Below are 26,595 nucleotides of genomic sequence, written 5' to 3' on the forward strand. Positions count from 1 at the left end.
CGTTCCAGTTTCCTCCCACAGTCCAAGGACATGCATTTCAGGTCAATTGGTGAGACTAAATTGTCTTTAATGTGTTTTTATGTGAGGGGGGTGCGGTGGCGCAGTGGGTTGGACCACAGTCCTGCTCTCCGGTGGGTCTGGGGTTCGAGTCCGGCTTGGGGTGCCTTGCGACGGACTGGCATCCTGTCCTGGGTGTGTCCCCTCCCCCTACGGCCTTACGCCCTGTGTTGCCGGGTTGGCTCCGGTTCCCTGCGACCCCGTATGGGACAAGCGGTTCTGAAAATGTGTGTGTGTGTGTGTTTTTATGTGAGTGACTGAGTGTGTGTGATTGCCCTGCAATGGACTAGCATCTCATCCAGGGTGTACCTTGCTTCACACAACATGCTTTTGGAATAGCCTCCGGACCATCCTGACTCAGCATTGGACAAGTGGGTACTGATCATGCATGGATGGATATATTGCTTAAAATAGTACAGTAACAGTGTAGGTTTTACACAGGTATGCAGTGAAATTGTTTTAACCGATGTGAAGATAACTGTGATCTTTAATTATGAGCAATGTTGAACGTGAGTAATATAGTAGAAGCAATGTTCCATGCTATAATCTGTGCTGACCACCTGCTAGTTAACTGGGAGAGGTCAGTGTCTCTCTTACAAGGAACACTCAGTCATCTGGGTCATTGTCACTCCTCAGTTACTGCAGTTACTATGTATGGCACAGGCTGAGCCTGAGTCAAACCCACAGCCCAAGAGATGTGAGGATCCCACAGTGTTACCATTCCCTCAAATAAAAGAGAATAAAAACGAAATAAAAAGAAAAGAACATGATAAAGTATGATGGGGAAAGGAAAAAGGCAGCACGCAAATGTGTTACATCTCAGCAGTTTTGAACATGTCGGTCTCAGACTTAGGTTTAAAGGCAGTTCTGAGATTCTCAACTTAGTTTTCTTCTGTGTTTAATAGATTGGGCAGGACTTTTGTGTGTTTGGAGGAAAAATGGGCAAACCTCATGTTGCTCAGCAATGGATTGTGTATTTTTCACATTTAAGTTAATGGTAGGAAAGAGTTATTTTACAGGAGTTCTCTTTTTAAGCAGATCTTCAGAAATTAATTTCTCCTGCTATGCAAGGGAAGTCTGTACTTTTGCTTTAAATGACGAAAAACCTGTTTGCAGTAGCCACCTTACTGAGTCTCAGAGCCAGCTGCCCACCACACAGCCTCTATAGATAATCTGAGCCATTTTGGGCATTACCGAGAGTCATTAAAAATACCACAAGTTCCCCAAAATGTCTGAAATCTGAGCCATAATCTACACTGCGTTCCAGCATAGTTCCAGGCAAGGCTCTTCCTCTGTTTATCATTCTTTTAAAGACCCTTTTCCATAGAACGCAACCCGTCTCATTCTGTTTTCTTTCTCTCTCTTTCCTCTATTCCCACACTCTTTTGGACCACAACCTAAAACGGGTGACCTCTGCCTTCCAGTACCATGTTGTCTTGGTTCCTCCGTGGTTTTGAGAGTTCTGTCTCCTGTGTCCCTGCGGGAAACTCCTTCCTCTGTAACCGCTACCCCCTGCTACTCCCACTGCTCCCATCTGCCCTCTCATCTGTGTTGCAATCCTCCCCAGAAGCCTCCATTTTCGGAACCCGGCCCAGGAGAGCCCAAAACTATCTTACAAGTTGCTCTATCAGCAGAGGGCCCATCTGTGCCTATGTCCAGATATATTTAGGCTCTTTTCCAATCTTCTCTTTCGTAGCAGAACTTCTCAATGTTCCAGTCTATCTATATGGACTATGGATTGAAAAGCAACCTTTAGATGCACTGTTGCATGGTGCATACAGATAAGAGCCAATCACACACACAGTATGGTGGGAAAGACACTGTTGCCTGCAGGAATTTAGCTGTGTTACTCATAGTAACTGATGGTTAAATAGGTTTGGTCAAAATGCAGTTTATGAGCCTCATTTAAACAAATTACGCCATTTCAAGATTATAATTTACAACTTGGCAACCCCTTTTTATAATGACTCACAGTGTTTCCACAGAGCAGTGTTTTTCTGTGCTCCAAACATATTATTCCACCCAGAATTTAAGCATGCAGCTTTAGGATGGATACAAATAACAAAGCTAACCATTTGAATGTAATACTTATCATTCATTTCTTTTAAAGTAATCTGTGCAACTGAACATTACACTAAAGCCTTCACCAGATTAGATAAGGTAAAAGTAAATTGGTAACAGGTCTGTCCAGGAATGTATTTTTATGCATGTTATGCAACTTGCCTGAGTTTCTCAGATTCCTTGCATATCCTTTGTCTGTAAGATGTCATATCATCAGTGAACAATATAACCACATAACCAGTTGTCTAATGCTAATGTCAAGGTAGCAGTTTGTTATTTTAGACAAATCATAGCTTCTAGAAATGTCATAAATATGACCTCTGGCCATTGTATCAATGGACTCATTGTCCCCAAAGGATGTCTGTCACTGTTTATTATAGGGTATCAATAATAGGGCTTTAAAAAGGTTTTCCACTGTCTGTGTTTGCCCTGTTTGATAGTCAGTCACTAACACTGAAACTACTTGACAAAGATAAGAATAATATCAGAACATAAATACACCTTCAAAAAAGTGTGTTTATGAAAGAACTCAGTCAACTAACCGAACACAACTCCAAGCAGAGAGCACATCGTAATTTGGGTATAAATGTAGTTTGGCAGGAAAGGCATTGTTGATACACTCATCTAATGGTGTTTGTTACATTACATAATATTTACTCATTTTCAAACATGCTGACCTCATTTGCCACTCTCGAGTGCAATGTGACAGATATCTTCAACTAATATTTCATTTTTTTGTGATTAACACACACCAAAAGGAGTTAGCACATTTCTCGATGCAAATACTGCCCAAATTGCTTCATATACCTGGAATATTTTAAGAATGTACTCCAGACAAGGGCGGATAGAAGTTGGGACTGCATCTTAGCAACGCAATACGTCCTTAACATCTAAACTTTAAGTGTGTTCTTTCACTGCTGGTGGTCGCTTGTCAAGGTGTAACACTGATGTCCTTATAGTCAGAGTGGTCAAGTCCATCACACTCATCTTCTGCCTGCTGAGTCCCCCTTGTCAGATGTGACAGAGCTCTGGGATGATGTGTGTTTACACCTTCATCCTGGGCCTCTCTTACATACCTCAGGGTGTGTGTGGGGAGGAAGACAGGCCCTGTCCTTCTGGCTGACAGCCAAGTGCAACCGGTCACAACTGCTTTCCTTTCATTGAGAGAGCTTTGACTTTCTCTGCTGCAATCCATGTCTCTTTCAGCTAGTCGTCTGAAGATTTGATGGGGCAATCATTAGGCAGAGAGCGTGGAAGGACTGTGGAGGAGAGGGTCAGCAGAGAGCATGCAAGTTGCCTCCTGTCCCTGAACCACGGTGCACAAGCATGCTAAATTCCAGCCGTCTGGCCACCACACCTCCCTGCCCTTGACCGCAGCCCAAATCATGTGCTCTGAAAATAATAAGCTCATTAAACAAGTTTATTTTCTTCTCTGTGGTTTCTGACCATGGGACTGTGAGTGTTTCGTTACGTACGAGCAAAGCCGGAAGATGCAGACGTTTACATATGGAGACGGGGTGGAGATTAGTGGTTATATTGTGCTTTTCATTGATTATACCTTTGTGTCATTTCTACAGTTACAGTGTGGTAGTGGACTTAATTCAGGAGCAGCCAGAACATACAGTTCCATCCAGCCTGCTTGTGAGTTCCTTCACTTGTCAATATTTACATTACATTATCAGATTGGTATATCACCTTGAGAAAATCTTTATTTATGCAGAGTAAACAGCTCTGGGAGTCATTCACTACCCCACTGGTGTATGAGCTGCCCTTTATTACCAGAGAAAGATGACATGCTATCTGAAGTCTGGTAAGGCTATGAAAAGGTATTTCTTGGTAAAAAAAAAAAAAATCCTGGATTCCATCCCTTTACTTGTTGCAAACGTCTGAACAGATTTTCAGTGACTCCATAATCTGGTTTATCTAGTTGTCTCTCTGTGTTTGCGTGTGCTTTTCTGCTTAGTTGTGTATGTATAAAAGTGGCTGTATGTAAACTCTGAGAGCCTGACATACGACAGACATTAAATGAAAACCCATTTTTGGTATTAATGAGTCACTATCTTCAAACCTAATATCATCAGAACTGACCTTGAAGAATCGGCTTCTGTTTTTCAGCTGTTTGAATTTACATTACATTTATTTATTTAGCAGATGCTTTCTCCAAAACAACTTCCAATGAACTCTATGTAGTGTTATCAGCCCACACATCTTATTCACCAAAAAACTGTCACTTTCAAATGAATAAAGTAGCTTTTGTCTGAGATTGCTTCAATTTAAATTGAATTTGATGTTATATCATTCAAAACATGGTAAGTGGTTATTAAGTATTTGTGTGCGCTCCTTTTTGGAATGGGTCAAAGGAATATGTGTTATTTAAGAGAAAAAGTAAATATACAATAATAATAAACTATATAGAGAGCTGGTAGTGTGGTGGTTAGAGCTGCTGCCTTTGGATCCAAAGGTTATGGGTTTGATCCCACCTCTGGCTGTAGTACCCTTGAGTGAAAGGTACTTACCCTCAATTGTACTTGTAACATTACCCTGTCTAAAGAGATAAATAATTGTGGCTTTGGAGAAAAGCATGAGGTAAATGTAATATATTTGTTTTCTGTGTAGCCTTTCTACATTCTTTTTGAAATTTGCATAGTTTGGCTCACAAAGTATTGACTTTAAAAGGCATTTCTGTTCTCCTTGGGACCATCTTGTGAAAAACCTCATGCAGGTTCAAAATACTGTTAGGTTTTGGTCACTGGGCACACTCCAGTTTGGACGGACTTGGACTGGTCCTGACCTGCTGTCCGGGATTCTGTTCCTGTGCTGATAGCTGGCTCTGTGCTTCTTCAGCTTTGACTCTTAATGCATTATACTCTTTAAAGTGAATCCTTCTCATATTTCTCTTGTGTCAACTATCGCTATATGTGGGTACATTTCCTGTTTGCTGTTTATGCCCATAGCTCTGAGTATGAATGTAAACTCTAACATGAATTTCTATGCTTGAATGGTGGGTTCTGGGAGGCGAAGGTGATGGAGGGCTTGGATATGGCATTGGACAGGAAAAGATTCCTTTTTTTGCCATGGTCTCACCTCATTGTCCTCTCAACACCTACTTTTTTTCCCCATGCGGACAAAAGTAATCGATCCCTTAATCTCTTCCCATGTTACCTTTTGAGTAAGGTGTGGGACTAAGGTAAATACCTGTTTGTCCATGACTGACCCAAGCATGAAGTGCTTCTTCTGTAATACAAGTGACATTCTGTATTACATTCAGTAATACTTCTTCTGTAATACAAGTGATATATGTGACCAGCAATTCTCCATATTTACACAGCAAAGTAGCTCCTGGTGTTTCTCTTGGAATTGGGTTCGTGTTACGCCAGGATGGAAAGATCCCCACATGCTGGTCTATGCCACATCCCCAGGGCCCTTGTGGTTGCTACAACAGTGCTGCTGACAACGTTGCTCATAACCAGCCATCTGCAGTAGCTCTCACATCATCTACTGGCAGCTCTGCAGTCATGCAGACCTGGGTTTGACCAGAATGTGCATGTTGTAGCTGACAGTATCTCTGAGGAAAGCTGTATCCCAAAACCTGGTGAAATTATAGGGTTAAAGTTTTCAATTTGGTGGTAGTTACTGGATTTGTTATGTGATCCTTTACTGCTTTCCAGCTTTGTTGGAATGTGTATGCAAATAAGAACACTACTGCTTATGTATATAGCACTGAAGAAGCATTCAAAGAATGTCAATAGCACCTTTGGGACAGCTAGTAGTATAGTGGTTAGTACTACTGCCTTTGGACCCCCAAGGTTACAGGTTTGAGCCTTATCTCTGGCTGTAGTACCCTTGAGCAAAGTACTTACTCTAAATTGCTCCAGTAAAATTACCCAGTGGTATAAATGGGTAAATAATTGTAACCTTAACATTGTAAGTTGCTTTGGAGAAATGTCTCAGCTAAATGTAAATTTGTCTTGCTGTGACAGGGCATCAGAGTAGCTTGTGGTCTGTGTTGGGAAAAGGAGTAACTCTGGTGTCATAAGTGGCTTTATTCATTTTGGATATAAGCATTACCCCCTAGGGGTAAGAGATTTGTAACACAGTTGCAATTAACCTGAAAAACAACACATTTACATTACATCTTTCATACAATACCAGATCTGTGAACCTCTCATCTCTAAGACCGAAACAATACATTCACTAGTAAATAAAAATGCAATTAATATTATTCAAGTATTACGTTCAAGTAACTAAAAAAAGATTAAGAAACAATTAAGAATAACCTAGAGTGTAATATCTGACAAGCATTAGCTGGACAGGATTTAGGCATTAACATGTTTTCCTTTGAAACCCAGCATCTGCTAGGTGAGTATAAAGGTTTATAGGCAAAGAATCGGTAATTAAAGAAAGCAAGAAGCTCAGACCTCGAGGTCTTAACTGGCGTGTTTAGAATAGGGATGGGAGGTGTGTGTGCTGACAATTTTTCTACAGTGCTACTCCTGCCCGAGTGTGGATATGGGTTCCAGGAGCAGGAAGTCTGTCCGTTTCCTCCCACACATGTCACAGTCCTCCATCGTCCTGGAAGAGAGGGAGAGACCGGAGCCTTTAGCCTCTGGACAGTTCTCAGTGGCTGTGTGTCTGAATTTATCGACAGCTACCAGTGTTTAAGCCTGTGTCTTCCTTCATTTTATTTATTTCCGAACAAGGTGTGTAGAATGAATGCATCTAAATGCTAAAGCCCTGCGATTTACAAGTGTAGATTAGAAATGGTTTGATTCGTGATATAGTTTCAAAGTCAAAACTCGTGCGTTAGCTGCGCTTCATAGTTCAGCTGTTATCGGCTTTCCGGGAACTGCCAGAGATAAGCGTTAGAACGGCCCTTTATGGACTGCAATAAAAACAGGCACTCTCGGAAGCCGTGTTAAAATAGCATTTCTCCAAACAGCAAACGAAAACATCTTTGACCAAGAACAAATGTAACTCAGAGGCAGAATATTACTTCTGAAGGGTTATATGTCTCCGTTTTGAAACACCGACGATGCTGCAGCGCTCTGACTCTCCCATGGCCGCTGACATGGCAGCCCAGAGTTCAACTGTGAGACGCTACAAGCTCGGATGGCTGTGTAACACTGTGTTAACGGCGCCGCGACCGACCTCCTTCCCTTTGCTGCGACAGTCCCCGCACAGGCAGCCCACGCAGCCGTTGAGCACCTGAATGGCGCAGAGCACCAGCTCCAGCAGGCCCAGGCACAGCAGGATGGCAAACAGCACTATGTGCCACATGACTATGTTCTCTGGGGCAGTGCACCAGTCCCACAGCTCCTTGTCTGTCAGGTAACTCCCGCTTTCGAGGACGGGGGCAAAGACGTGAAGAGCAGCACGGGCAGATGGGGGCAGAAAGAGGAGAGAAAAATGAGAAACGAGATACAGTAGGTTCACGTAGGAGCGACTCAAAACACTCCAAAGCCCGGACTGTATGTGCTGTGAAATCACAGTGCATCCACTCTGCTGGGTTTCCACCTCAAACAGTAGCAGAGAACAGGAATAAATACTGCTCTTTAAAAGAGATGGGGCAAGAAGAGCTTTTGCGGGACAGTTACCTTTAGTTTGGGCCTCATCTGGTGGTGATGTGGAGAACTACGCTAAGAGTCCCTCTGGAAAAGTACGCTGGCTCCCTAGCTTGTGAGCACAGCTGGGATCACAAATCTTTCCGCAGGGAAATTTGTTCATAAACCCAAAATCAGCGTCAGCACAAGAAGTTACAATTACACACACACACACACACACATTTTCAGAACCGCTTGTCCCTTACGGGGTCACGGGGAACCGGAGCCTAACCCGGCAACACAGGGCGTAAGGCCGGAGGGGGAGGGGACACACCCAGGACGGGATGCCAGTCCGCCGCAAGGCACCCTAAGCGGGATTCGAACCCCAGACCCACTGGAGAGTAGGACTGCGGTCCAACCCACTGCGCCACCGCACCCCCTCAAGTTACAATTAGTTAAAGGATAATAATAAAAACATCTCTCGAGGAATCGCTGTCTTTACAGGTAAGGTACTGTACAAGTCCAGTACCTGGTACAGTACTTAGAGCTGCTGTCTTTGCACCCAAAGGTCGCAGGGTTGAATCCCATCTCCAGCTGTAGTACCCTTGAGCAAGGTACTTACCCCATACCGATTCAGTAAAAGTGTCAGCTGAACAAATAAATGTAAATGTCACACATAGCAATAATAATAAACAGAACTGCTTTGTAAGACTAATATTTAAACTACATTAAAATGTGAACTAATTTGAAAATGACTGAAAATAAAAATGCTTTGTCTCCACAAACTCCTATTCAATGCCATTTACTGACCAGTTCATCCCATGAACAAGCATGATGTTCGCCATCTTGTTACCGATTACACGCTCGCAAAGACAAAACTGCTGTGTCTGTCAGCTGAATTAATGAGATTGCACACTCCTAGCCTGTTTGCATGCATTTTACTGACAGTTCTAGACTTGCTGCATAAGTATGCAGCTAACCCATGAGCTCATACATTGCAGAATGCACGCACACACACACACACACACACACACTTTCTGAACCGCTTGTCCCATACAGGGTCACAGGGAGCCAGAGCCCAACCTGGCAACACAGGGCATAGGGCTGGAGGGGACACACCCAGGACAGGACGCCAGTCCGTCGCAAGGCACCCCAAGTGGGACTCAAATCCCAGACCCACTGGAGAGCAGGACCCAGTTCAACCCACTGCGCCACTGCACCCCCCATGAAAGAACAACTCCAACTTATTTACTTTTTGGGGAGGTCCTCGAAGGGGTACTCCCATTTTCCAGAAAATGTTTGACACTTGGGTCCGATGGCCAGGCCAGCTGATGCGACACTGGTGCAGTATATGGCCCCCACCAGTCCAAAGGCAGAAGAGAAGACTGAGTTCAGCATCTGTGAGGGAGAACGCACACAGGTAGAAACCATCGGAAGGAGGTCATGAGAACACGCTTCACATGAGGTAGCCATTGAGACGGTATGGCTCACTGGTGGGCTCTTCGCACACACGTACACACAGGCTCTACACCCAAACACTGGTTTACACAACACTCATTTGTGAGAACTGACTTTTACGCAAAGGTAGAACATAACAATTTTGATTTACAAGCAGCTACCTAGAATTAAGAGGAATGATCTATGGGCAAGAACTCAACGTGGAAAATGTGACAACCAGGATGAATGCATAATAGTATGAGTGACAGAGCCAAAGTACTCACTCACGTAACAGCTTCACCCAGGTCAGATTTTTCCTGCGTGATTATTATTAAATAGTGAGTGAAATATTTTATGTATAATTATTAATGATTAATGTATAACAATAATTATTAATGTTTGTAGCGATCATCACCATTTTTCAAGTCAAATGTTATGAGGTGACAACACCAAAAACTACCCTGTTATCGGTACTAAGCATAAAAAGGTCCGTGTTTACATGATCGGTTCAGAATTTACTGTCCAGATGTCCAGGTGTTCGCCGAGCTTGGCAACACCTGGACATCTGGATGAACAACCGGAGCTACGAACACCATCAGTGTTCTCTACTATAATTTACTATATTTAGGTAAACATTTTCTGAGCTCAGGGCCACATTTGGCACATTTTAAATTAACATGAAGAATCTAATTCCCGACTTATGAGAATCTGAAGAAAGGAACAGCTTGCATGCATTATGCTGAAAGCAGGGTACAGGTACAGTATGTTCAAATCTAAGAAGAATACAACAACAAAGCAAAAAAGGGCACAAACAGATTACAGCACTGTACATTTAAAGCACAGTAACCTTTATTGTTGAAACAACCCTGTTAGAGTTAAAAACAAAAGCAGTTCCTATCACTGTGACTTAATATATATTTGTGTGTAACACCGAAATAAAATGAATACACTGCATTTCCTGGGGTGTATTTAGGGCTCTAACATTATTGACTGAGCATCTTGTTCTATGCAAAAATGTAACAACGTTTATTTTGAGGGAGCCTGAATATGTTTTCAGTTTATCATGGGAGTCTCTGCATGTAATTTCATATGTTTATCACTTTCAATCAATTCCAGTTATTTTACAATTGTTTCTGACATCACATTTCAGCAGAGCCCATTGTAGTTTAGAATTTTATTTAGGTGAAACCTTTGGACAAGTTGAGGCTCTCTACAAGAACAAGATACTCACAGTAATGTAGTGAGTGATAGATCTGAGTATTCTTACCCTGAACTGATACAATATGTGCCTTGGACAAGGGTACTACAGCAGGAATGGGGTTCGAACCCAGAACCTTCATACCACTATAGTACTGTGGATACTAAGGAAGTTCTTCCAACACACTCACCCGGCAACGGTTTCCACAGCAACCTGTCCCACAGCAACCCTTTCCCCCAGCTCTGATGGCAGAGCAGCTGGGACACAGCATCTAAATGGGATAACAAAAAAATCTAAACATTTACCCAATGATTTCATCAAGTGTCAAATAAAGCTTGTCCTGCAAAAGGCCACGGCTGACAAGGACGAATGCACAGGAAAACTCTGCTTTTGGGATTAAATCCTTGGAAAATCCCTTATTGTGTTGAAAGTGTTTTAAGCACTGTGTTGTAAACAAGTGCAGACCGTTAGTGGTCTGAGGAGCTAGTTTGATTTGACTCGTTTTTTTGCATCCGACACACGGGAATGAAGCAGTGAGACACGAGGGGTGTGCCGCCCCCTTGACCTGGGAGGAGTGATGGAGTGAGAGTAAAAGCAGCACCGACTACTTGCTCCGACTACAGGTTCACACACTGCACCCCCTGTGGGTGGACACACCAAGCCTTGAACTTTGGACTGTAATGATATGTGACTCAGGACTTACCATTGGGGATAGATAAGATAAGGCACTTGTGCACACACATGCATACACAGATACACACACGCACCCCAATGCTTGTACAGACACACTTAGGTAAGATACCGGATATGATATGACTTTATTTCAAACCCATAAAAGAATTTCCTTTATACTTTGCTGAGATTCGAAAGAGAAAAAGACAAAATTCAGAGAACTGCAAAACCAAAATGGACCGAGCACAAGAACCTACAATTGTTTTAAAATGGGCTATAATGCTTTTTGTTTTATTTTTAAAACGTGAGGGACTCATAAACATGTAAAGTATATTCCCCACTTTTCATTTTTAACATTTATAGGCGAATGCAACTTGGGTTCTCCTGCGATTTACATTGAAAAAAGGCCATAAAACAGTGCGTTTTGCACTCAAGAATGCTCTCATTGTATCAGAGAGCTCGAACCACCCTCCTCATCTATTTCAAGTGCGACTGTTCCAACCCACACTTTATTGTCATATAGGACATGAAAAATTGTCAACCATGTATCACTTCAGTTGTCATCTAGTTCGTGCTCACTACTTTTCTGTCGTTCTATCAGCTCCCAAAACTCTGCCTGTCTAGCAGGAAGAAACCCAAAGACCCAGCGAGCCAAAGAGAAAACCTTAGTTAAGACCTCAAGACAAGCATCTCCCCTGTATAAGTCACAACAGTAGAGCTGAGCCATCACCAAACTAAGGGTAAAATTAAACCATACTTCTGACATCCCAAGGAACAAATATTTTAAACATCTCTCTCAGACTATTGATACAAGCCCCTTTATTCCTGGCATCTCTTGACTTACTGTAGACACAGACCTGGAAAGCCACCCAGTGGCAGTACTTACAAAGAGCCCCCCTCCGATGAGGCCTCCCATGAGCCACACTTGAAGAGAGATCTGACTGTTTTCGAGCTGCTGCCCGTTGGGGAAGAAGAGCAGCAGGTTGGCGATCATGCAGAGGAAGGCGGAGGGCAGGAGGGTGAGGCCCACGAGCCGAGCACACTTCCCAGTGCAGCACATGGCGCCCTTGTTTCAGCCTCAGTTCGGTCACAGTCAGAGAGCAGTTTGGTCCGTCAGGGCGACGGCACTCAATTCAAGGCAGAGGAGCAGTAGAGTCTTGTTAGTCTCTTTAAAATATTGTTTTTCAAAACCCCTTAGTCCCAGACGACCGATCCTCCTGTTTCACCTCTTCCTGTTGTTGCTGTTCTCTCTCCCTCTGCCCCTCGAGTGCTGCGCTCTGCCCAGCTCTGGTCCAACCTTACTGTGAGAACCACAGGAACCTCCGGGATGCCCTTTGATACCTGCGATTTTTTTTCCACCAATAATGGGGCCATTCATGGTTTGTTGGCTTTCGAGGGGGTGGGTTCCAAGCAAACAGCGTCACCGGTGCGAGATCATCGATTGGGAAGGGCTGGACGGCCTCACTAGGGATGCTGACGCACTGGAACTGATAACATGGCAATAAGGGAGTTCCACTGCCAAAAAACTCCTTATCTGTTCAAGTGCACGTCTCAGTTTTCTTTATGAGCGCCCAATTGATTGAGTAAATTGCTATTTATAGTTATTTATGGGACCATGTTTGCTTCTATGCACCCTGGTGCATTATCTTGCATGGCTCTTTTATTTGCCATGTGCTCCTCCAGCAAACCATAGACCTCATTAATCAAACATGGGTTAAAATGCTGCTGTGAGTTCTTGGGAATACCAGGGTACAGCAACATAGTTTACAGCATCAATCCAACCTGCAACCAACATATATTCAAATTCAGAATTCAAAGTCAAATTCAAATTCAAATTTTATTTGTCACATACACCCATACTTAGTATGACGTGCAGTGAAATGCTTTTCCGGCTGTCGGTGATACATACTAATAGCAGAGATAGTAAAAATAAGGAAATACAAATAAAAGAAATTAGAAACATATTACAGAAATATAAAGAATATGTAATGATAAAAATGGGTTAAAATATAATGATCTGGAAATATAGTAATATAGAAAATATAAGAAAAATGTAATCGAAATAAGGGCGAGAATCATTATGATCATGCAGAAGAACGGTACAGATGTATTCGTCCCATGAGCCAATTTTGCTAGTTTGGTCTGAGCGCTTCTTTATCCGGTTTCTGCAACTGTAAGTGTAATATAACTTCGGAATTCAACGAACTTGCTTCATCGTGTGCTCGACAACACTCAAGGGTATTTACTGTTTTAAAGGAACTTTTACACTCCGAAACTTGATTCAGACGATCAGACAGCGCCACGTGACGCCATTTCCGCCATGTTCTTCGGTGCAGCGGGCCAATCATGACTGGGAGAGCGGACTTGAGTGGCACAAGCCAACTAAACTAGGGAGGGAAGGACTCGCGTCGGTGCCTTGGCAACCTTGCAGGTACGTTCGGTTTTTGATATTCGGTTGGGTTGTGACTCTTTTTTCCACCCACTGTTTGCTAAGTATGAATTTCGGTGTTGCCGTTCATCCATCCAGTTTAAAATTCACTCAATAACTGTGTTCTCATCTGCAAAATTTAAATTATATACCAAGCGGCTAGCGCGGTTCAGCTTCAGCTGCTTGGTATCGATATTATATATAATTTTGCTGTGTGCGTATCCGTATGTTAGCGATTAGCACAAACGCGGAATGCGGAGTAGGGGCATATTGATATTCAAGTGCGAATTATTGTGGAACTTTTTTTTTTTTTGAGGATGCTGCCTAATCATTAGGCTGCATTCTATTAATTTAGGGTAGAATAGTGTAGGCAGTCTTGGAAAAAGTAGTTAGCTAAGTAATAAATACACCAAAAGCCTTTGATTAGAAGGGGAAATGGTCCCTAGTGGTGTAGCAGTGAGTGAGCTCGAAGGTATTGAGCAATACACATGTAGGGGGACACGCCCCCGAGTGCCATTTTACCCCTTGTTTGGCGGCTCAGTGTTTGTGTTCTGTGGTGTCTTTTTTGTGTTTTTGTGGTAGGGTATGTAGGGTTTTTAATCCTTTATGGCACGTTTTATTTAATTTACACATTTTTAAAAATCTATTTATTGTTGTTTGTTTATTGTTTAGTTTGTTGTGTGAGTGCATGTTGTTTTCTAATTCTGCATGAGCATTTAATTATTCACCTATTCTACTAAAAATGCTAATAGGGGAGATGTGAAAAGGGAAATATACCCAAGAATGGTAGTATGGTAACAGGCCAGGGGACTGCACCTCGAGCGGTGAATGTTACCGGGTAAATTACTTTAAATTAATTATGTTTTTAAGCCTTGGGTATGTTTGTAGTGTTTTAAAGGTTCTGCCATGCAGTCCTCAAAAAAAATCTGGTGGAACGGGCTTTTCATGGGTGTGTTAGTGTGTGAAAGATATAGGTCAGTCGTATTTTTTGAAGCCAGGAAGGGGATTGTTTTCTTTTTTAAGTTTTGAATGTATGTTATTGGAAAGAGAGACTTCATTACATGAAATATATTGTCAAAATAGTCACATAATTGCTTAGTTTTTTTGCCCAACCAAAGGAAATAGTAGTTTTTAAATGTCAACAAGTTAACTGTTTTTAACTGTGTATGATATTAATACCTTTATTTTAGCAAAGCTGAAGTTAAAAACATGTGATGTGTTCTTATCAGTTTAATATCTGATACGTCCCCTATCTGGGGACCATATCTTAAATTGAGGAACAGGGAGATGGAATAGGGGCTTGCTTCATCCACTCTCTGCATCGACCTGGTACTGTAGTACCTCCAGGAACGGAACTCAAGCGTATAAGACAGTGGTGGACAAACTAGGGTCCGTCGAGTATTTACAAAATTGTCATAAAGACCGCATTCATTTCGCCTTTTTCCAGCAATACCCTGCGTTTCAGTTGATTCCACTAGATGGCGCTGTTCACCAACAACACTGTTCCCACTGAAATTGAATAAAAGTTTTTTTTTTTTTTTTTTTTTTTTTTTTTTTTTTTTTTAATTTTTAGGTAATGGGTTTCACATGTAATTTATATTAGTTCATCTCCCCCATCTGCTACTGGCCCGGCCCGTCTGTCAAATTTTAAAACCCAGTGTGGCCCTTGAGTCAAAAAGTTTGCCTATTTATTAGTCTTGTCACTCCAATTGACGGGCTCGTGCGAGTGTCATGTATGTATGTGGCTTTGTAACTGTTTTGCGCGCGGTCTCCTTTTCCTTCTCACGTGAAATGCGAAAGCCGTGTGATGAACGTTTGTTTTCTGAGATGGAAAGAGCCTCTGCTAAACGAATGAACGAACGCTTCTCTAGCGGCTGGACGCTGTCTGTCATCGTAGGGCCGACCTGTCAAACTGCGGCACTTCGTCAACCTACCGCAAGGTGGCAGCAGCGACGTGTGTGCGTGTAACTGCTAAGGGAATTTGTTAGGCGGTCAGGATGGATCGCACACCTTTGTGTATTTGTGTCCGCTCCATTTTCCAGTGCTGGAATCAAAGGGCAGCAGGATTCCTGGCTGTGTGGTTGTTGTCTGCTAAACCTTGCTCAGTTTCACTATGAACATTATTGTGTGAGCAATGGGAGTGTAAATGGTAATTCTTCCAAAGGCTGCTTCCCTAGAGATTTGGCCCTGCAGCTTTGTGTATTGGGGCTGCAGGTTTGAATCCCACCTCCTGCTGTCAAACCCTTGAGCAAAATAAATTATACTTAAACTTGCATGCAAAATACTTAAACTTAATCCTAAAATCCCAGTGAGAATTACCCACCTGTGAATGGGTGTAAAATTGTAGATGGCTGAAAACTAAGCCATTTTGGAGAAAAGTGTGAGCTAAATGAATAAACTTTTTCTCTCAAGTTTCCTAATGCTTGAAAATACACATTCAGTGACTTCTTCTGTAAGTGTGGTTCTCGGCAGTGGTGTTAAACATTGCCATCTTTATGTTCTACACAAAGTGATTCATTAAGTAATGGGCTGTTGTTTGTAGTCTTAAAAAGGCTGGTATTGTTAGCCTGTGATCTGATGCTGGTCATCTTCATGTCCACTTTGTAAAAATGTGTAACCTGAAGTAATTTGCTCCGGTCCAGGACCCTTAAGAAGTGGAGGCAGCGATAGCCTGAGTGGTTGTAGGCACTACTGTAAACTGGAGCTGCGTCGGGGTACAGCGGGAATCGCAATGCCTGGGCCGTGTCATCTGCCCTAGGTCTGATCTCTGTGCGCAAAGCAGGGTTTGTATGTTCTCCATCTGTCTGCGTACCTTTTCTCTGGCTTCTCTGGTTTCCTCTGTCCAAAGACTATGTGGTTAGATGATTCTAAATTGCTCTTAGCGTACATATTTTGTGTGTGTATGTGACTTCCAAAGTCCACAACAGGCAGCAAAAATTATTCTCTCGCCTCGGGAAACCTTGCAGTGGACTGGTGTCCTGTATAGGGTGCAACCTGCTTAGCCTAGCAGCTACTGCTTCTAGTATAGGCTCTGGCCCACCGTGACCCTGACTTATAAGTAGTTTCCAAAAATGGAAGCGACTCACTACTAAACTGAATTTGGAGTGGTTTTAAGAATAAAGAAAAGGCAGTTGTCTTTACAAGATTTTGAAAACCATTAAATTTTTACAATTTTTAAAAAAAAAAAATATTCTGGATGTTAAACATTGTGGTGTTTTAAGCTGACATAGTTCATGTTATAGTGTGCAAAATGCACGTAGTGTAGTTATGTGACGGTAACGTGTGGTTTGTGATTGGTGTTGCTGTGAGTAGAGCTGGGATGGCTTTCACATCAGACCTCCCTTTGGGGACCTTTGTGATTTTGTTCTGAAAAGCAAACACCAAGAAGCACAAGTTTCTAGAAAATGTATTTGAAGTAAATCAATGTAGTTAGTAAAATGTATTAAATCAGTTACAAAATAAAGTATATGGTTAATGTTTAACATATGCTTAAATATGCATGTTTGTCCTCATACTGTGGTATAAAAGTGGTATTTGAGTAAAATAATTTAGAAGCACATCCAAGTCGATGGGCCAAAGCACTACTGAAGACTTAACTCCCTTGTCCACAGTGCCGTGAGCATCTTGCCTACTCGGCCTCCAGTCACTCCCCACTCTGGCGCTCACACCCACACCTTGGCCTTGCCCCTGTTGCCCGATGCCCCCTGATGGCCACAGCAGCCTCCAGTCAGACCACGGTGCTGTGAAGCAGGCAGGTTTTTGTAGACAGCACGGCTGTATGGGATGAAGCAGAGGCCCAGTTGGAGGTGGCGAGCCAGGCGGCAGTAGGCAGCCAACGCCAGCACCAGCAGGGGTGTCACCAGCAGGAAGCCGACCACCAGGAGTGCTACACAGCCACCGTCGCTCAGCAGCTCCGAGCAGTACTGGGCAGAGCCATGGGGGCGCACCTGAGGAGAAGGGTGGGTGGGTGTCAGATAGCAGGACAGGTGGGGAACTCCAGAAAAGTCATGGTCTTCAGCAGACAGTGGAGGAATTGCACAATATCATGTACTTGTGAATGCACTACAAATCATATTGCACTATTCCTTCTTAAATACCTCTACTGCACAGTTATTATGTAAGTACTTGTATAGTTAACTGTTTATAGTATATGTATATTTGCACTAATTTCAGATTATCGACTTAGTAAATTAGTTATGTAGGTCTAAAAGCTGTCCTTAGGTCTAGTGTTGCATGTTTATATTTATGCTTATTTTGCACAGCACCGTGGTCCTGCGAGACACGACATTTCGTCCCACTGTATGTCCACACATGTAGTGGAATGACAATAAAGCTTGACTTGACTTGAGGTTCTTTTTACCTGTCATTGAGCACAGTCAGGCTCCCTGCCTTTGCCTGAGGGAATCAATCCATTTGCGCTTTTCTACCCTTTTTCAGGCTTCCTTATATTTATTTTTTACCCCTAATGGGTCCAATAAAAGGTATAAACGAATTCTATTCACAACTGAATTGTTGCTTTACATTTAACTTTTCTGTTTTTAGTTGTTTTTTGGTATTCCATTTGAATTAGTTCTTTCATATGTTTGGCCCAACCCACAACTTAATTTCTTAATTGAATGGTGAGGCAGCATTTGTTTTGTAGAGCAAGTTGTGATGAATTAATTTGATTAGTTGCAATATGATTGTGCTAAAAAACCTTTTTATTTTATCTTCATGTTGTGTGTCGTGTCTGCGGTAACCGTGGAAGTTTCGTCACCCTGTCCTTTTATGGTGGATTCACAGGTGGAGGCTCTCAGGTAAACTTCTGAAATGTACTGGATGGAATTTTTTTTGTTGTTGGTTTGAAGGACACCAATGGTGAATGAATCTGAAAGGATACTAAGCCAGTGCAAACATGTTAAAAACTTCACTTGGCTTCTCAAAATTTTGTCAAGATCGACTTACTTAAGGATTAGTGGGTTAGTTGAAACTTGGAAGCGCATGTCCATCATCAGGCACAGGGTTGAGAAGACCTTGTGTTGGTGTCTTCACGCTAGTCTGTTATCAGTGGAAGGGTACGATTCAAAGCAACGTGGTACAGGATGACGGGGAATCGGTTGTAGGGCAGCTGTGGCGGTATGTGTCAGAGGTGTGAACAGACATAGAACAGACACACCGGAAGGAATGTCTGGAATTACGCTTCTTCTCTCTCTCCCACACACATGCACAGTTTGCCTCTTGCACAAATGTGTGTGTTCCTCTGCACAGTAGTGCCTTGTGCTGGTACTGAAACATGGGCCTTTGTGCTAATCTTCCATGTGGGCTAGTGCATTATTCTCTTGGATAAACTCCCAGCAGGTTTCATCTCACCGCTACGGTGGGATGGCCTAAATGCTTCCGTGTCTCAGCTCTCCTGGTGTCCCTTCTCTGGACTTCCTGGCTGCCTGGAGCAAAGTTCCATTCCATATGTAGACTTGCAAATCCTTGAACCCTATCAAAATCTGCATAGTGCATCATTAGGTGGTCTGGCTCTTCCACCCTTGAAAAGTCACAAGTAATGTATCTTCTGCACACTCATCTATCAAAGGTGGAATGGGCTCCCGTCCCTAAGGAGATGTTCATCCTATCCACTTCTTCAGGCTGCATCCCACTTACAATGTGGTAAAGTCACATTGAAGTGCCTGGTCAAACAAGGCTTTATGTGGACTAACTTGTTTAATTATAGGGCATTTGCATCATTGAATTACATTTTTATTAATATGGCAGTATAGTAAATGAGCTCTAGGATTTGCTTTTACATTACTGTACTGTATTACACCAGGCAACACTAGGTCAGTTGTACATTCTGGACCTGGATATCTTTATAACATTATAATGTACACATTGTCATTTGTATCTAAATGTAATTATTGAAATTTTTATTGCTTACTGCTGTTAGATATGTTTTGTTTTTGTTATAGGTCATAATATCACTTAAGTTTGTGTCGCATGAATGTGCTATCATAGTGTTTGTCACATGACTGCTGTCCCTCTGGTGGTGTCACATGGACCTCAAGGTCCAACACTGACCTCGCAGAACAAACTTTCCTTGTTTTTGTCCCTCTTCCTGTCTTATTGCTGTCTTCTCTTTACTCTGTCCTCAAAGTCCTGCTTAATCCTTGGTAATGCCTTGGTGCGAGAGGACTATTTAGCCTGAAAGGCTGAGAATTCCAAAGCAAATCATTTAGGCAATTAGTGTAGTACTGGAGGTCTGATGACCCTCCCACGTTCTTTCTTGCTGAGCCTTACTGATTGGGGCTGGTCAAAGGGCAGGACTGCATAGGCTCCAAGGGGATCCGTATGCGTGTGTGAGCCAGCGGATGACAGGATAATCCAGTGCGTATGGGCAAATTTATTTTTTCCAGCTCTTTTAGAGAAAAGCTCCCTATTTGATGTCGGCCTTTTTTGTCATCTCTTCATTTGCATTCTCCGTTTTCCTTTGAGATCCTTATGCAACACAGATGAGGCAAACATCCTTAATCCTTTCTGTATTATGCTTAAAAAGTTTGAATCTCTTGGGAATAAGAACATTGGCCCGCTCTCACTTTAACTTGATCGATGGTTACATGTTGTACTGGCTCTTAGAAATCAAGATCTGTCCTGTCTCACCTTTTATGTTATTGCATTTGAGACTGGAAAACTTCTAGAAACCAGAATGCAGTATGTCAGTTCAGTAGGAATAAGGGAGCACTGACTGCAGTTGTAATTTTTGCAAAGGTTTGTACTCAGTTTGGCTGCAGTGACTTGGTACTTGTCATGGTACTATCGTAACGTCGTTATATTTAAAAGGATGGTAAGCACAGATCGCTCACCTGCAGGTTTCCTGGAAAATCAATTCCACACTCTACGTGAACTACACTGCCTGATGAAGTAGTGCTATTACAGGACCTGATAGGCTATGACATCAGTGAGTTTCGGGGCTTACCGTGGAGTGACAGAGAAAGCCGAAGACCACCATGACTATGGCGGGGGTTAGGATGAGACCAAACACCAAACCAGCCAGACCAGCGTTAATAGTGGCTATGACCAGGTTCTGGGCGGTCACCAGAACTGAGCAGGCCCAGCAGTCCAGTGCTCCGCGCAGCTCCAGGGGTGCATCCCCTCTGCCGTCGGCGGCTGAGTATGGAGGGGGCACCACCACTCCTGGTGTCCCCACCTGGCTTCCTGCAGGGGCTGTGGACGCCACAGAGTTGGAGTGGTGGAGCTCTGTCTGCGATTCAACCCCCAGGTCCATGGTCCGGTGGTGGGTTGAGTGTTTGTCCAGAGTGCCGCTCAGACTCATGGTGAGCTGTGGGGTGGGGGGTGGGGGGGGGATCAGAGAGGGAGAAATGAGACATAGCTGACCTGCTTGGCACAGGGCTTAGTTTTTTTTTTTTTTTTTTTTTTTTTTTTTTTCCTTCCCCCCCCTTTCTTCTTCTAAATTGTAAATCTGTAGTATTTTCATACATGTCTTTACTGTTTCTGGAGTTTGTTTCTGGTCTGCAGTACTTGCCCTTCCACAGCCTGATGCTCTATGGCCCCAGTGCTGGCTACTGTGCCACCATGCCCAATGTTTTTAATAGTGATATGTAAATCCTATGTGTTGTGTGGCTTTAACTTTACAGGACACTTTAAAGAGTAATGACACATATGAAGGACATAAGTTTCTCGTGGCACTCATCTGTGTAATTGCCATGAGTTGACATTGACTCTGGCTCTTGACATGAAGTTTTGACTGTTTTTGAGAATGCTGAGGTTCAGACTAATCAGTCCATGCAGAGCTGTAAATCCTGTTTTTTTTTTTTCACTACTGTCAAGATGTGTAACGCAGTAGAGATGACAGGTTTGGGCAATGAAGCACTGAGGTTCAGCTAATAAATAGTGAGAATAATTTCCACGATCACCTTGGTTTTGTATTGCGGAGCTTTGCCTTTTATGACTTAAATATTCAGATGTATGGATGAGTAAAACAACTATATGGTAAGTTTCTTGGATAGCGATGTCTTTTGGATAGGATCTTATTTGAATTAATTTCAGGTGCCTTTAAGAGTAGCTATCAGTCACCTTTGCGTAGCTTTGTTTTTGCAGGTTGAGCTGCTATTAATGGCGCTGAGCATCTGCAGGCAGCAGGAAACCGGCTGTTGAGGACAAGAGTTGCCCAGAGCTGCTGTATGCCTTATACAACAATGGGCTGTGGTCACTAGGGTCAGCATCCTGAAACACAGTCTATGTGCGATAAATATTTCTGAGGAGACATGGTGTCGGTGGGAAACTTCCCCGCCCAAATAAGATCGTTGCCTGGTTCCAAGCGCTCTGGCTCACTGAGGGAGCACATTCATTCTAGTTCCAGTGGTGCCTGTGGCTGTGGACAAGCTGCCCGTTACGGCAGTGGACTGACGGGAGGGATGCTGTTGAACATGCACAGTGCAAGAGCAGTACCTACTACAGGAAGACTTCATGATGCTCAGGTTTCTTCTGGAAAGGCCCTGCCGCTAACATCAGTGGGAACATCCTCTGACCCCGTCGTAATTCATACATTTTTACTTTTTTATATCATAAGCAAACCCAGTTGCAAGCCATTCCTGCAGCACGATGCCAGGTTTCCCTTCTCAAATACTCAGCTCTAATTGCTGCATAAATGGTTAAAACCATTACAAGTAGTGGGGGCGCGGTGGTGCAGCGGGTTTGGCTGGGTCCTGCTCTCTGGCGGGTCTGGGGTTCAAGTCCCGCTTGGGGTGCCTTGTGACAGACTGCCGTCCCATCCTGGGTGTGTCCCCTCCCCCTCTAGCCCTGTGTTGCTGGGTTAGGCTCCGGCTCACCACGACCCTGCTTGGGACAAGCGGTTTCAGACAATGTGTGCGTGTGTGCATTACAAGCAGCTCAACATTGTGAGTATTAGCTAAATGAATAAATAACGAATAAGAGCAAACGACCTTGCGCATTGGCACATCTTGCTAGTGATGTGTGAATTGCACCCCATGTTAGTCACCGCTACCAGTCGCCACGCACAGCTGTGGGGTTCAACTTACGCTGTGATCCCCAGGCTGCTGGATTTCCGGGTCTTCCCTTCCTGTGCCTGTTGTTCCTCGTAGCTGGCAGGATGCAGGACGCCCGTTCCTCCCGCTTCCTGTGAATCGGGTTTCCGTGCCTCACCCTCCGACACTCTGCGCCGATCCTTTACCCGCAGCTTTGTCTGGGCTCTGCTGTCCAGGGCGAGGCCCTCGCTCCTTAAATGTAGAAGGTGAGGGAAGCACAGCCACCTGTAGGCAGGCCCCCTGTGGTGTGGTCTTGGGTTTTTGTCACTCCTCTTTCCCAATGTTCCTCAGGCAGCATGGGTCTGTGTGCCGCCGTCGCTAACGTCTCGGTGGCGAGCTCTCCTCTGCGCTGTCCCCTGCACTCTGCCCGTCCTTCTCTGTCCCATGTGCTCATATAGCCCGGTGCCCTCCCCCACACCTCCCTCCTCCCCGCTCTTGCTTTACTTCCTCCACTCGGGTGTCCTATCTGTGTTTGCCTCCTTCCCTCTGCCCATCTTTGTGTGTCTCTCCCACTGTGCTGGGGGGGGGTGGGGTGGGGTGCTGTGAAAAGCCAACCAGACCGGGAACAGTATGCGAGGCGTGAGTTTGTTTATGTAAAGAAGGTGGTGAACAGTGAAACAAAGGTGATTGCGAACCCCCCATTCCCAATACCTTTGTGTGTCACTTAGTCGCTCCACTGAGAACCTGCAAAGTGTCTGGTTGTTTCTACACTCCAGTGTGAAAGCATGACTCCTGTTGAATTTTCTTCTAGTGGCACACGCGCCATGAAGTTGTGCATCGCTGCAGAGAAAAGCCTCTGCTATGTGAATGAATGCAAATGTAAGATGAGAAGTACTTACTCTGTCCTGTAAGAAGTGGGTGGCGTGGTGGCACAGCAAGTAGCGCTGCTGTCTCGCAGTGCCTGAGTGGTGCGAGAGGACATGGGTTCGATCCCCACTCAGTCTGTGTGGTTTGCATGTTCTCCCTGCATCTGTGTGGGTTTTCTCTAGGTGCTCTGGTTTCCTCCCACAACCCAAAGACATGCTGTTCAGGTTTACCTGTAGTGTGTGAGTGACACAGAGTGAGTGTCTTCGACTGATGTATGGATGAGCGACCTGTTGTAAGTAGTGTATCTAACAGTGTAAGTCATCTTGGTGAATAAGGTGTGTGGGCTGATGACACTGCATAGAGTTCATTGGAAGTACCTCTGGAGAAACACATCTGCTAAATAAATAAATGTTAAGTGTGTGTTTCTTGAGATGGAAGGACCCCTGGAAGTGGAAGGTTTGTGTTTTTTTTTTTTTTAAATCTTTCATGTCTGACTTTTTTTCTATTGTTTTCTTTGAAATCTGATGCACTTTGACAGATTCGTTGGTTTGAAACTAGAGGGGTTTGTGGGGTGTTGGGATAGGAATGCCCAGACCTCTTGTCGATGGGGGTTGGGAGAGGGGTCATTGGTTCATTGGAGGAGTTTGGATGCAGGCAAAGATGAGAAAGTAAGTGTCCAGATCAAGAAAGACAAGGAACAGGGAGGCTGAGAGGAGCAGCACAGCACTAGATGTGTGTACATAAGGGACAGAAGACTTGGTTTGTCTTTCATGATGAAAAGCAGAATTCTAAGAAAGATGATCAGAAACGGGAGAGATGGAGGAGGGAGGAATAAAGGGAAAAGGGGTGGGAGGACCACACTGATAAGAAACCAGTAGGGGTTTGACATTAGAGGCCAGCAATTACTGTACTTTGTTTGATTTACTTCATGTCCCATAAGGGGAGATGGTGGCGTTTATTTACTTATACTCCCATAGGCATAGGTCAGATGTCAGATGATGTTTGGAGGTCATCTCCAGGGACACAGTAAAAAGGAGACGTGCACTAGGGTTGAACAGAGATCAGAAGGGAGGCTGGAGCAAGAAGACATGTAAATAGGTTTTTTCCTACACTTTTTCATACACTTGATGTCTTTCAAAAGCTCTTGATTGAGCTATTTATGTGTGCTGGGGCTGGCAGCTCAGGGCACTTCCCAGGCCACGTGCACGTTGTGTGCCACATTCAGGAGCAGGGCAACAGGGCAGGAGGGTTGCAGCTGCTGTAGTGGTTGTGGGTCTGGAGAGAAGAGGGGGGTTCAGGTCATGTTGGAGCGGAAGGCATCAGGAGGAAAAACAAACGGCGGTTGCCATTCCTGCATAACCGCGTTCGCTGTTGCACAACCTGACAGACGTCCTGAAAAGTGAACGAACACACACACACAGCTTTTGCAGTCGAACTGATCTGGCTTCCAAAAGTGTCAGTCACTAGTTTTAACTTCACCCATTCAAGTGCAGTGTGTCATTGCTTAAATTTATATACTGATCATAATGAATTGCATCTTGTTTTCTAAATGCACCTGCTAAGTAACACTTTAGGGTTAGTGCCTCCTCCACAAATACTTATTTGCCAGGAATAATTATAACTCGATTTTTCTGCAAAAGTAAATTTAAAAGTTGCATTCCATATCTGTTAGCAACTAAATCAGCTTTCCAGTTCTGCTCCGAGGCTGTAGTTTTTATTTAAATTATAAAACTTGAAGGTGCGTATGTGGTGATATAATAGTAAAATATTTCAGTACTTTTAGCTTGTACTCAGAAGCATAATCATACAAACTGTTTATTGTAAATATTAATTTGCTCTGTCTTGTTCACTGTAAACTGGAAATTTAAAAACAATAAATTACAAAAAAATCTGCTGTCTAGTTAACCGTTAGACCGGAAATAAACATCTGCAGTTGAATTAATTCAATCGCTAGTAAGTAGTAACATCGAGTGTTGTCGAACTGATGCTGACCCTTGAAGACTGCACACAATGTTCTGTCCTACACTTGTGTCCTTAGGGTGGGCATGTCCACTGCAACTTGCTGCTGGTTGTCCTCTGCTTTTTCCTTTGGCTTTTCCAAGCGTTACTATCCCTTACCTTTCTGATAACGTGCCCAACTGGTGATAACCTCAATCTCTTCATTTGTGCTTCCAGTCATTGTTCTGTCTTGATGTTCCAAAATACTACTTTGTTTTTGTGGCTCTCCGTGATATCCTTCAAGGTCTCCTCCAGCACCACGAATCAGATTAGTCTGCTTTTTCAGTGTCCAGCTTTCACATCTCTGCAGTCTTACTGCAAATACCATTCTACACAATTGTAATCTTTCTTCTGGAAATATCAGCATATTTCTGATTCCCACCCCCACTGTAGGTGGACCTCTGGTCTTCCTTGTATCCCTTTTAGATCCTTTGGTGATTATTGACAACTATTGTCCCTCGGGATCAATCGCCCTTGTTTTCACCCTACACACAAGTCCGGTGTTCAGGTCATCGTGATTCCAGTTTCCTTCAGATTTAACTGTATTCTGTCTCTTTGCCCTCTCTTGCTTTTTAAGTAGGATTTTAAGTTCCTCATTTTGTTACCAGTGTGGTATCGTCAGCATTTTGGAGATTACCTTTTTTTTTTCCTCCAAATGTTGGTTCTATACCTCTGAGATTTTCTCACATTATAATATTTCTAAAACTGTTACTCTTTTTTTGGTTTGTATTTTATCCCATGCTTTTGATAATGTAGTTTTTGAGAAAAACATGAATATTTATAGGCACATAACAAAGCAACTGGTTAAAAACATGTGACAGCAAAAGAGAGACAAGTAAGTAGGTAGAACCCAGTACTCAACGAAGGCTATTTGCTGCAGTCCTAGAGATTTAAGTGACAAGTACATAAGCCTTTACTGGAGTACACACACACACACATTTTTGGAACCGCTTGTCCCATACGGTAAAATGTCCAGTTATTTCTCAACAGTTCATAAACAGCACAGCTGACATCCTCAGCTTTTTACACAAACATTTCTTAGGTTTGACCACTAGTTAATTGTGTTTATTCCACAGTTTTGTTTTTTTTTTTTTTTTTAAAAAAAAAAACCCACAAACCTATGTTTATGGTTGTTATTTTAGTAACCTACATCACTGCACAATTGTTTTTACCCTTTATGGAGCATTTCTTTCTGGCTATTTTCTCTCTCCTGATATTTATTAAAATTTATTGTGGATGAAAATTCATAACCAATACTTGTCGTGGTCACTGTCGCAGATGTTTTTCATTGTTCTTGAGGCTTTTAGAAGTGAAATCCATTCACACCCTTTGTTTCTAGGCTTTCACAAAGCCCCAGCAAATCCT

The 26,595-nt window shown here is 43.3% G+C and overlaps 3 protein-coding genes and 1 non-coding gene across 4 annotated transcripts in view; 2 read left to right on the top strand and 2 right to left on the bottom strand.

Annotated features, from left to right (window-relative positions):
• Nucleotides 1-6,146: 6,146 nt before the first annotated feature.
• Nucleotides 6,147-12,261, bottom strand: tm4sf5 (transmembrane 4 L six family member 5). Its single transcript, XM_018742579.2, has 5 exons — nucleotides 11,852-12,261; nucleotides 10,484-10,564; nucleotides 8,911-9,056; nucleotides 7,267-7,456; nucleotides 6,147-6,690 (listed from the first exon to the last, which is right to left on the bottom strand). The coding sequence occupies exons 1-5, from the start codon at nucleotides 12,023-12,025 to the stop codon at nucleotides 6,673-6,675; spliced, it is 609 nt and encodes a 202-aa protein (XP_018598095.1). The 5' UTR covers nucleotides 12,026-12,261; the 3' UTR covers nucleotides 6,147-6,672.
• Nucleotides 12,262-13,367: 1,106 nt separating this feature from the next.
• LOC108928578 (cAMP-specific 3',5'-cyclic phosphodiesterase 4B-like) overlaps nucleotides 13,368-26,595 on the top strand; it is a 32,705-nt gene continuing 19,477 nt past the window's right edge. Inside the window, exon 1 of the mRNA XM_029257247.1 lies at nucleotides 13,368-13,396. The gene's annotated coding sequence lies outside the window, so the exon portion shown is untranslated. The remainder of the gene's footprint in view (nucleotides 13,397-26,595) is intronic.
• LOC114912159 (U2 spliceosomal RNA) lies at nucleotides 14,571-14,756 on the top strand. The gene has a single exon (XR_003798115.1). It is a non-coding gene; the product is annotated as a U2 spliceosomal RNA (small nuclear RNA).
• Nucleotides 16,593-22,911, bottom strand: tmem88b (transmembrane protein 88 b). The gene is made up of 3 exons (XM_018742568.1): nucleotides 22,420-22,911; nucleotides 20,337-20,699; nucleotides 16,593-17,340 (listed from the first exon to the last, which is right to left on the bottom strand). The coding sequence occupies exons 2-3, from the start codon at nucleotides 20,691-20,693 to the stop codon at nucleotides 17,056-17,058; spliced, it is 642 nt and encodes a 213-aa protein (XP_018598084.1). The 5' UTR covers nucleotides 20,694-20,699; nucleotides 22,420-22,911; the 3' UTR covers nucleotides 16,593-17,055.

Source organism: Scleropages formosus, chromosome 13 (assembly GCF_900964775.1).
Source record: "Scleropages formosus chromosome 13, fSclFor1.1, whole genome shotgun sequence".
Lineage (NCBI taxonomy): Eukaryota > Metazoa > Chordata > Actinopteri > Osteoglossiformes > Osteoglossidae > Scleropages > Scleropages formosus.

Coding starts and splice junctions, on each gene's coding strand:
- tmem88b (XM_018742568.1), bottom strand. CDS start 20,693: ATGAGTCTGAGCGGCACTCTGGACAAACACTCAACCCACCACCGGACC. Junction 17,341..20,336: donor GCTTTCTCTGTCACTCCACG/GTAAGCCCCGAA, acceptor CCTTCTCCTCAG/GTGCGCCCCCATGGCTCTGC.
- tm4sf5 (XM_018742579.2), bottom strand. CDS start 12,025: ATGTGCTGCACTGGGAAGTGTGCTCGGCTCGTGGGCCTCACCCTCCTG. Junction 10,565..11,851: donor TCATCGGAGGGGGGCTCTTT/GTAAGTACTGCC, acceptor TATCCCATTTAG/ATGCTGTGTCCCAGCTGCTC. Junction 9,057..10,483: donor GCTGTGGAAACCGTTGCCGG/GTGAGTGTGTTG, acceptor TCTCCCTCACAG/ATGCTGAACTCAGTCTTCTC.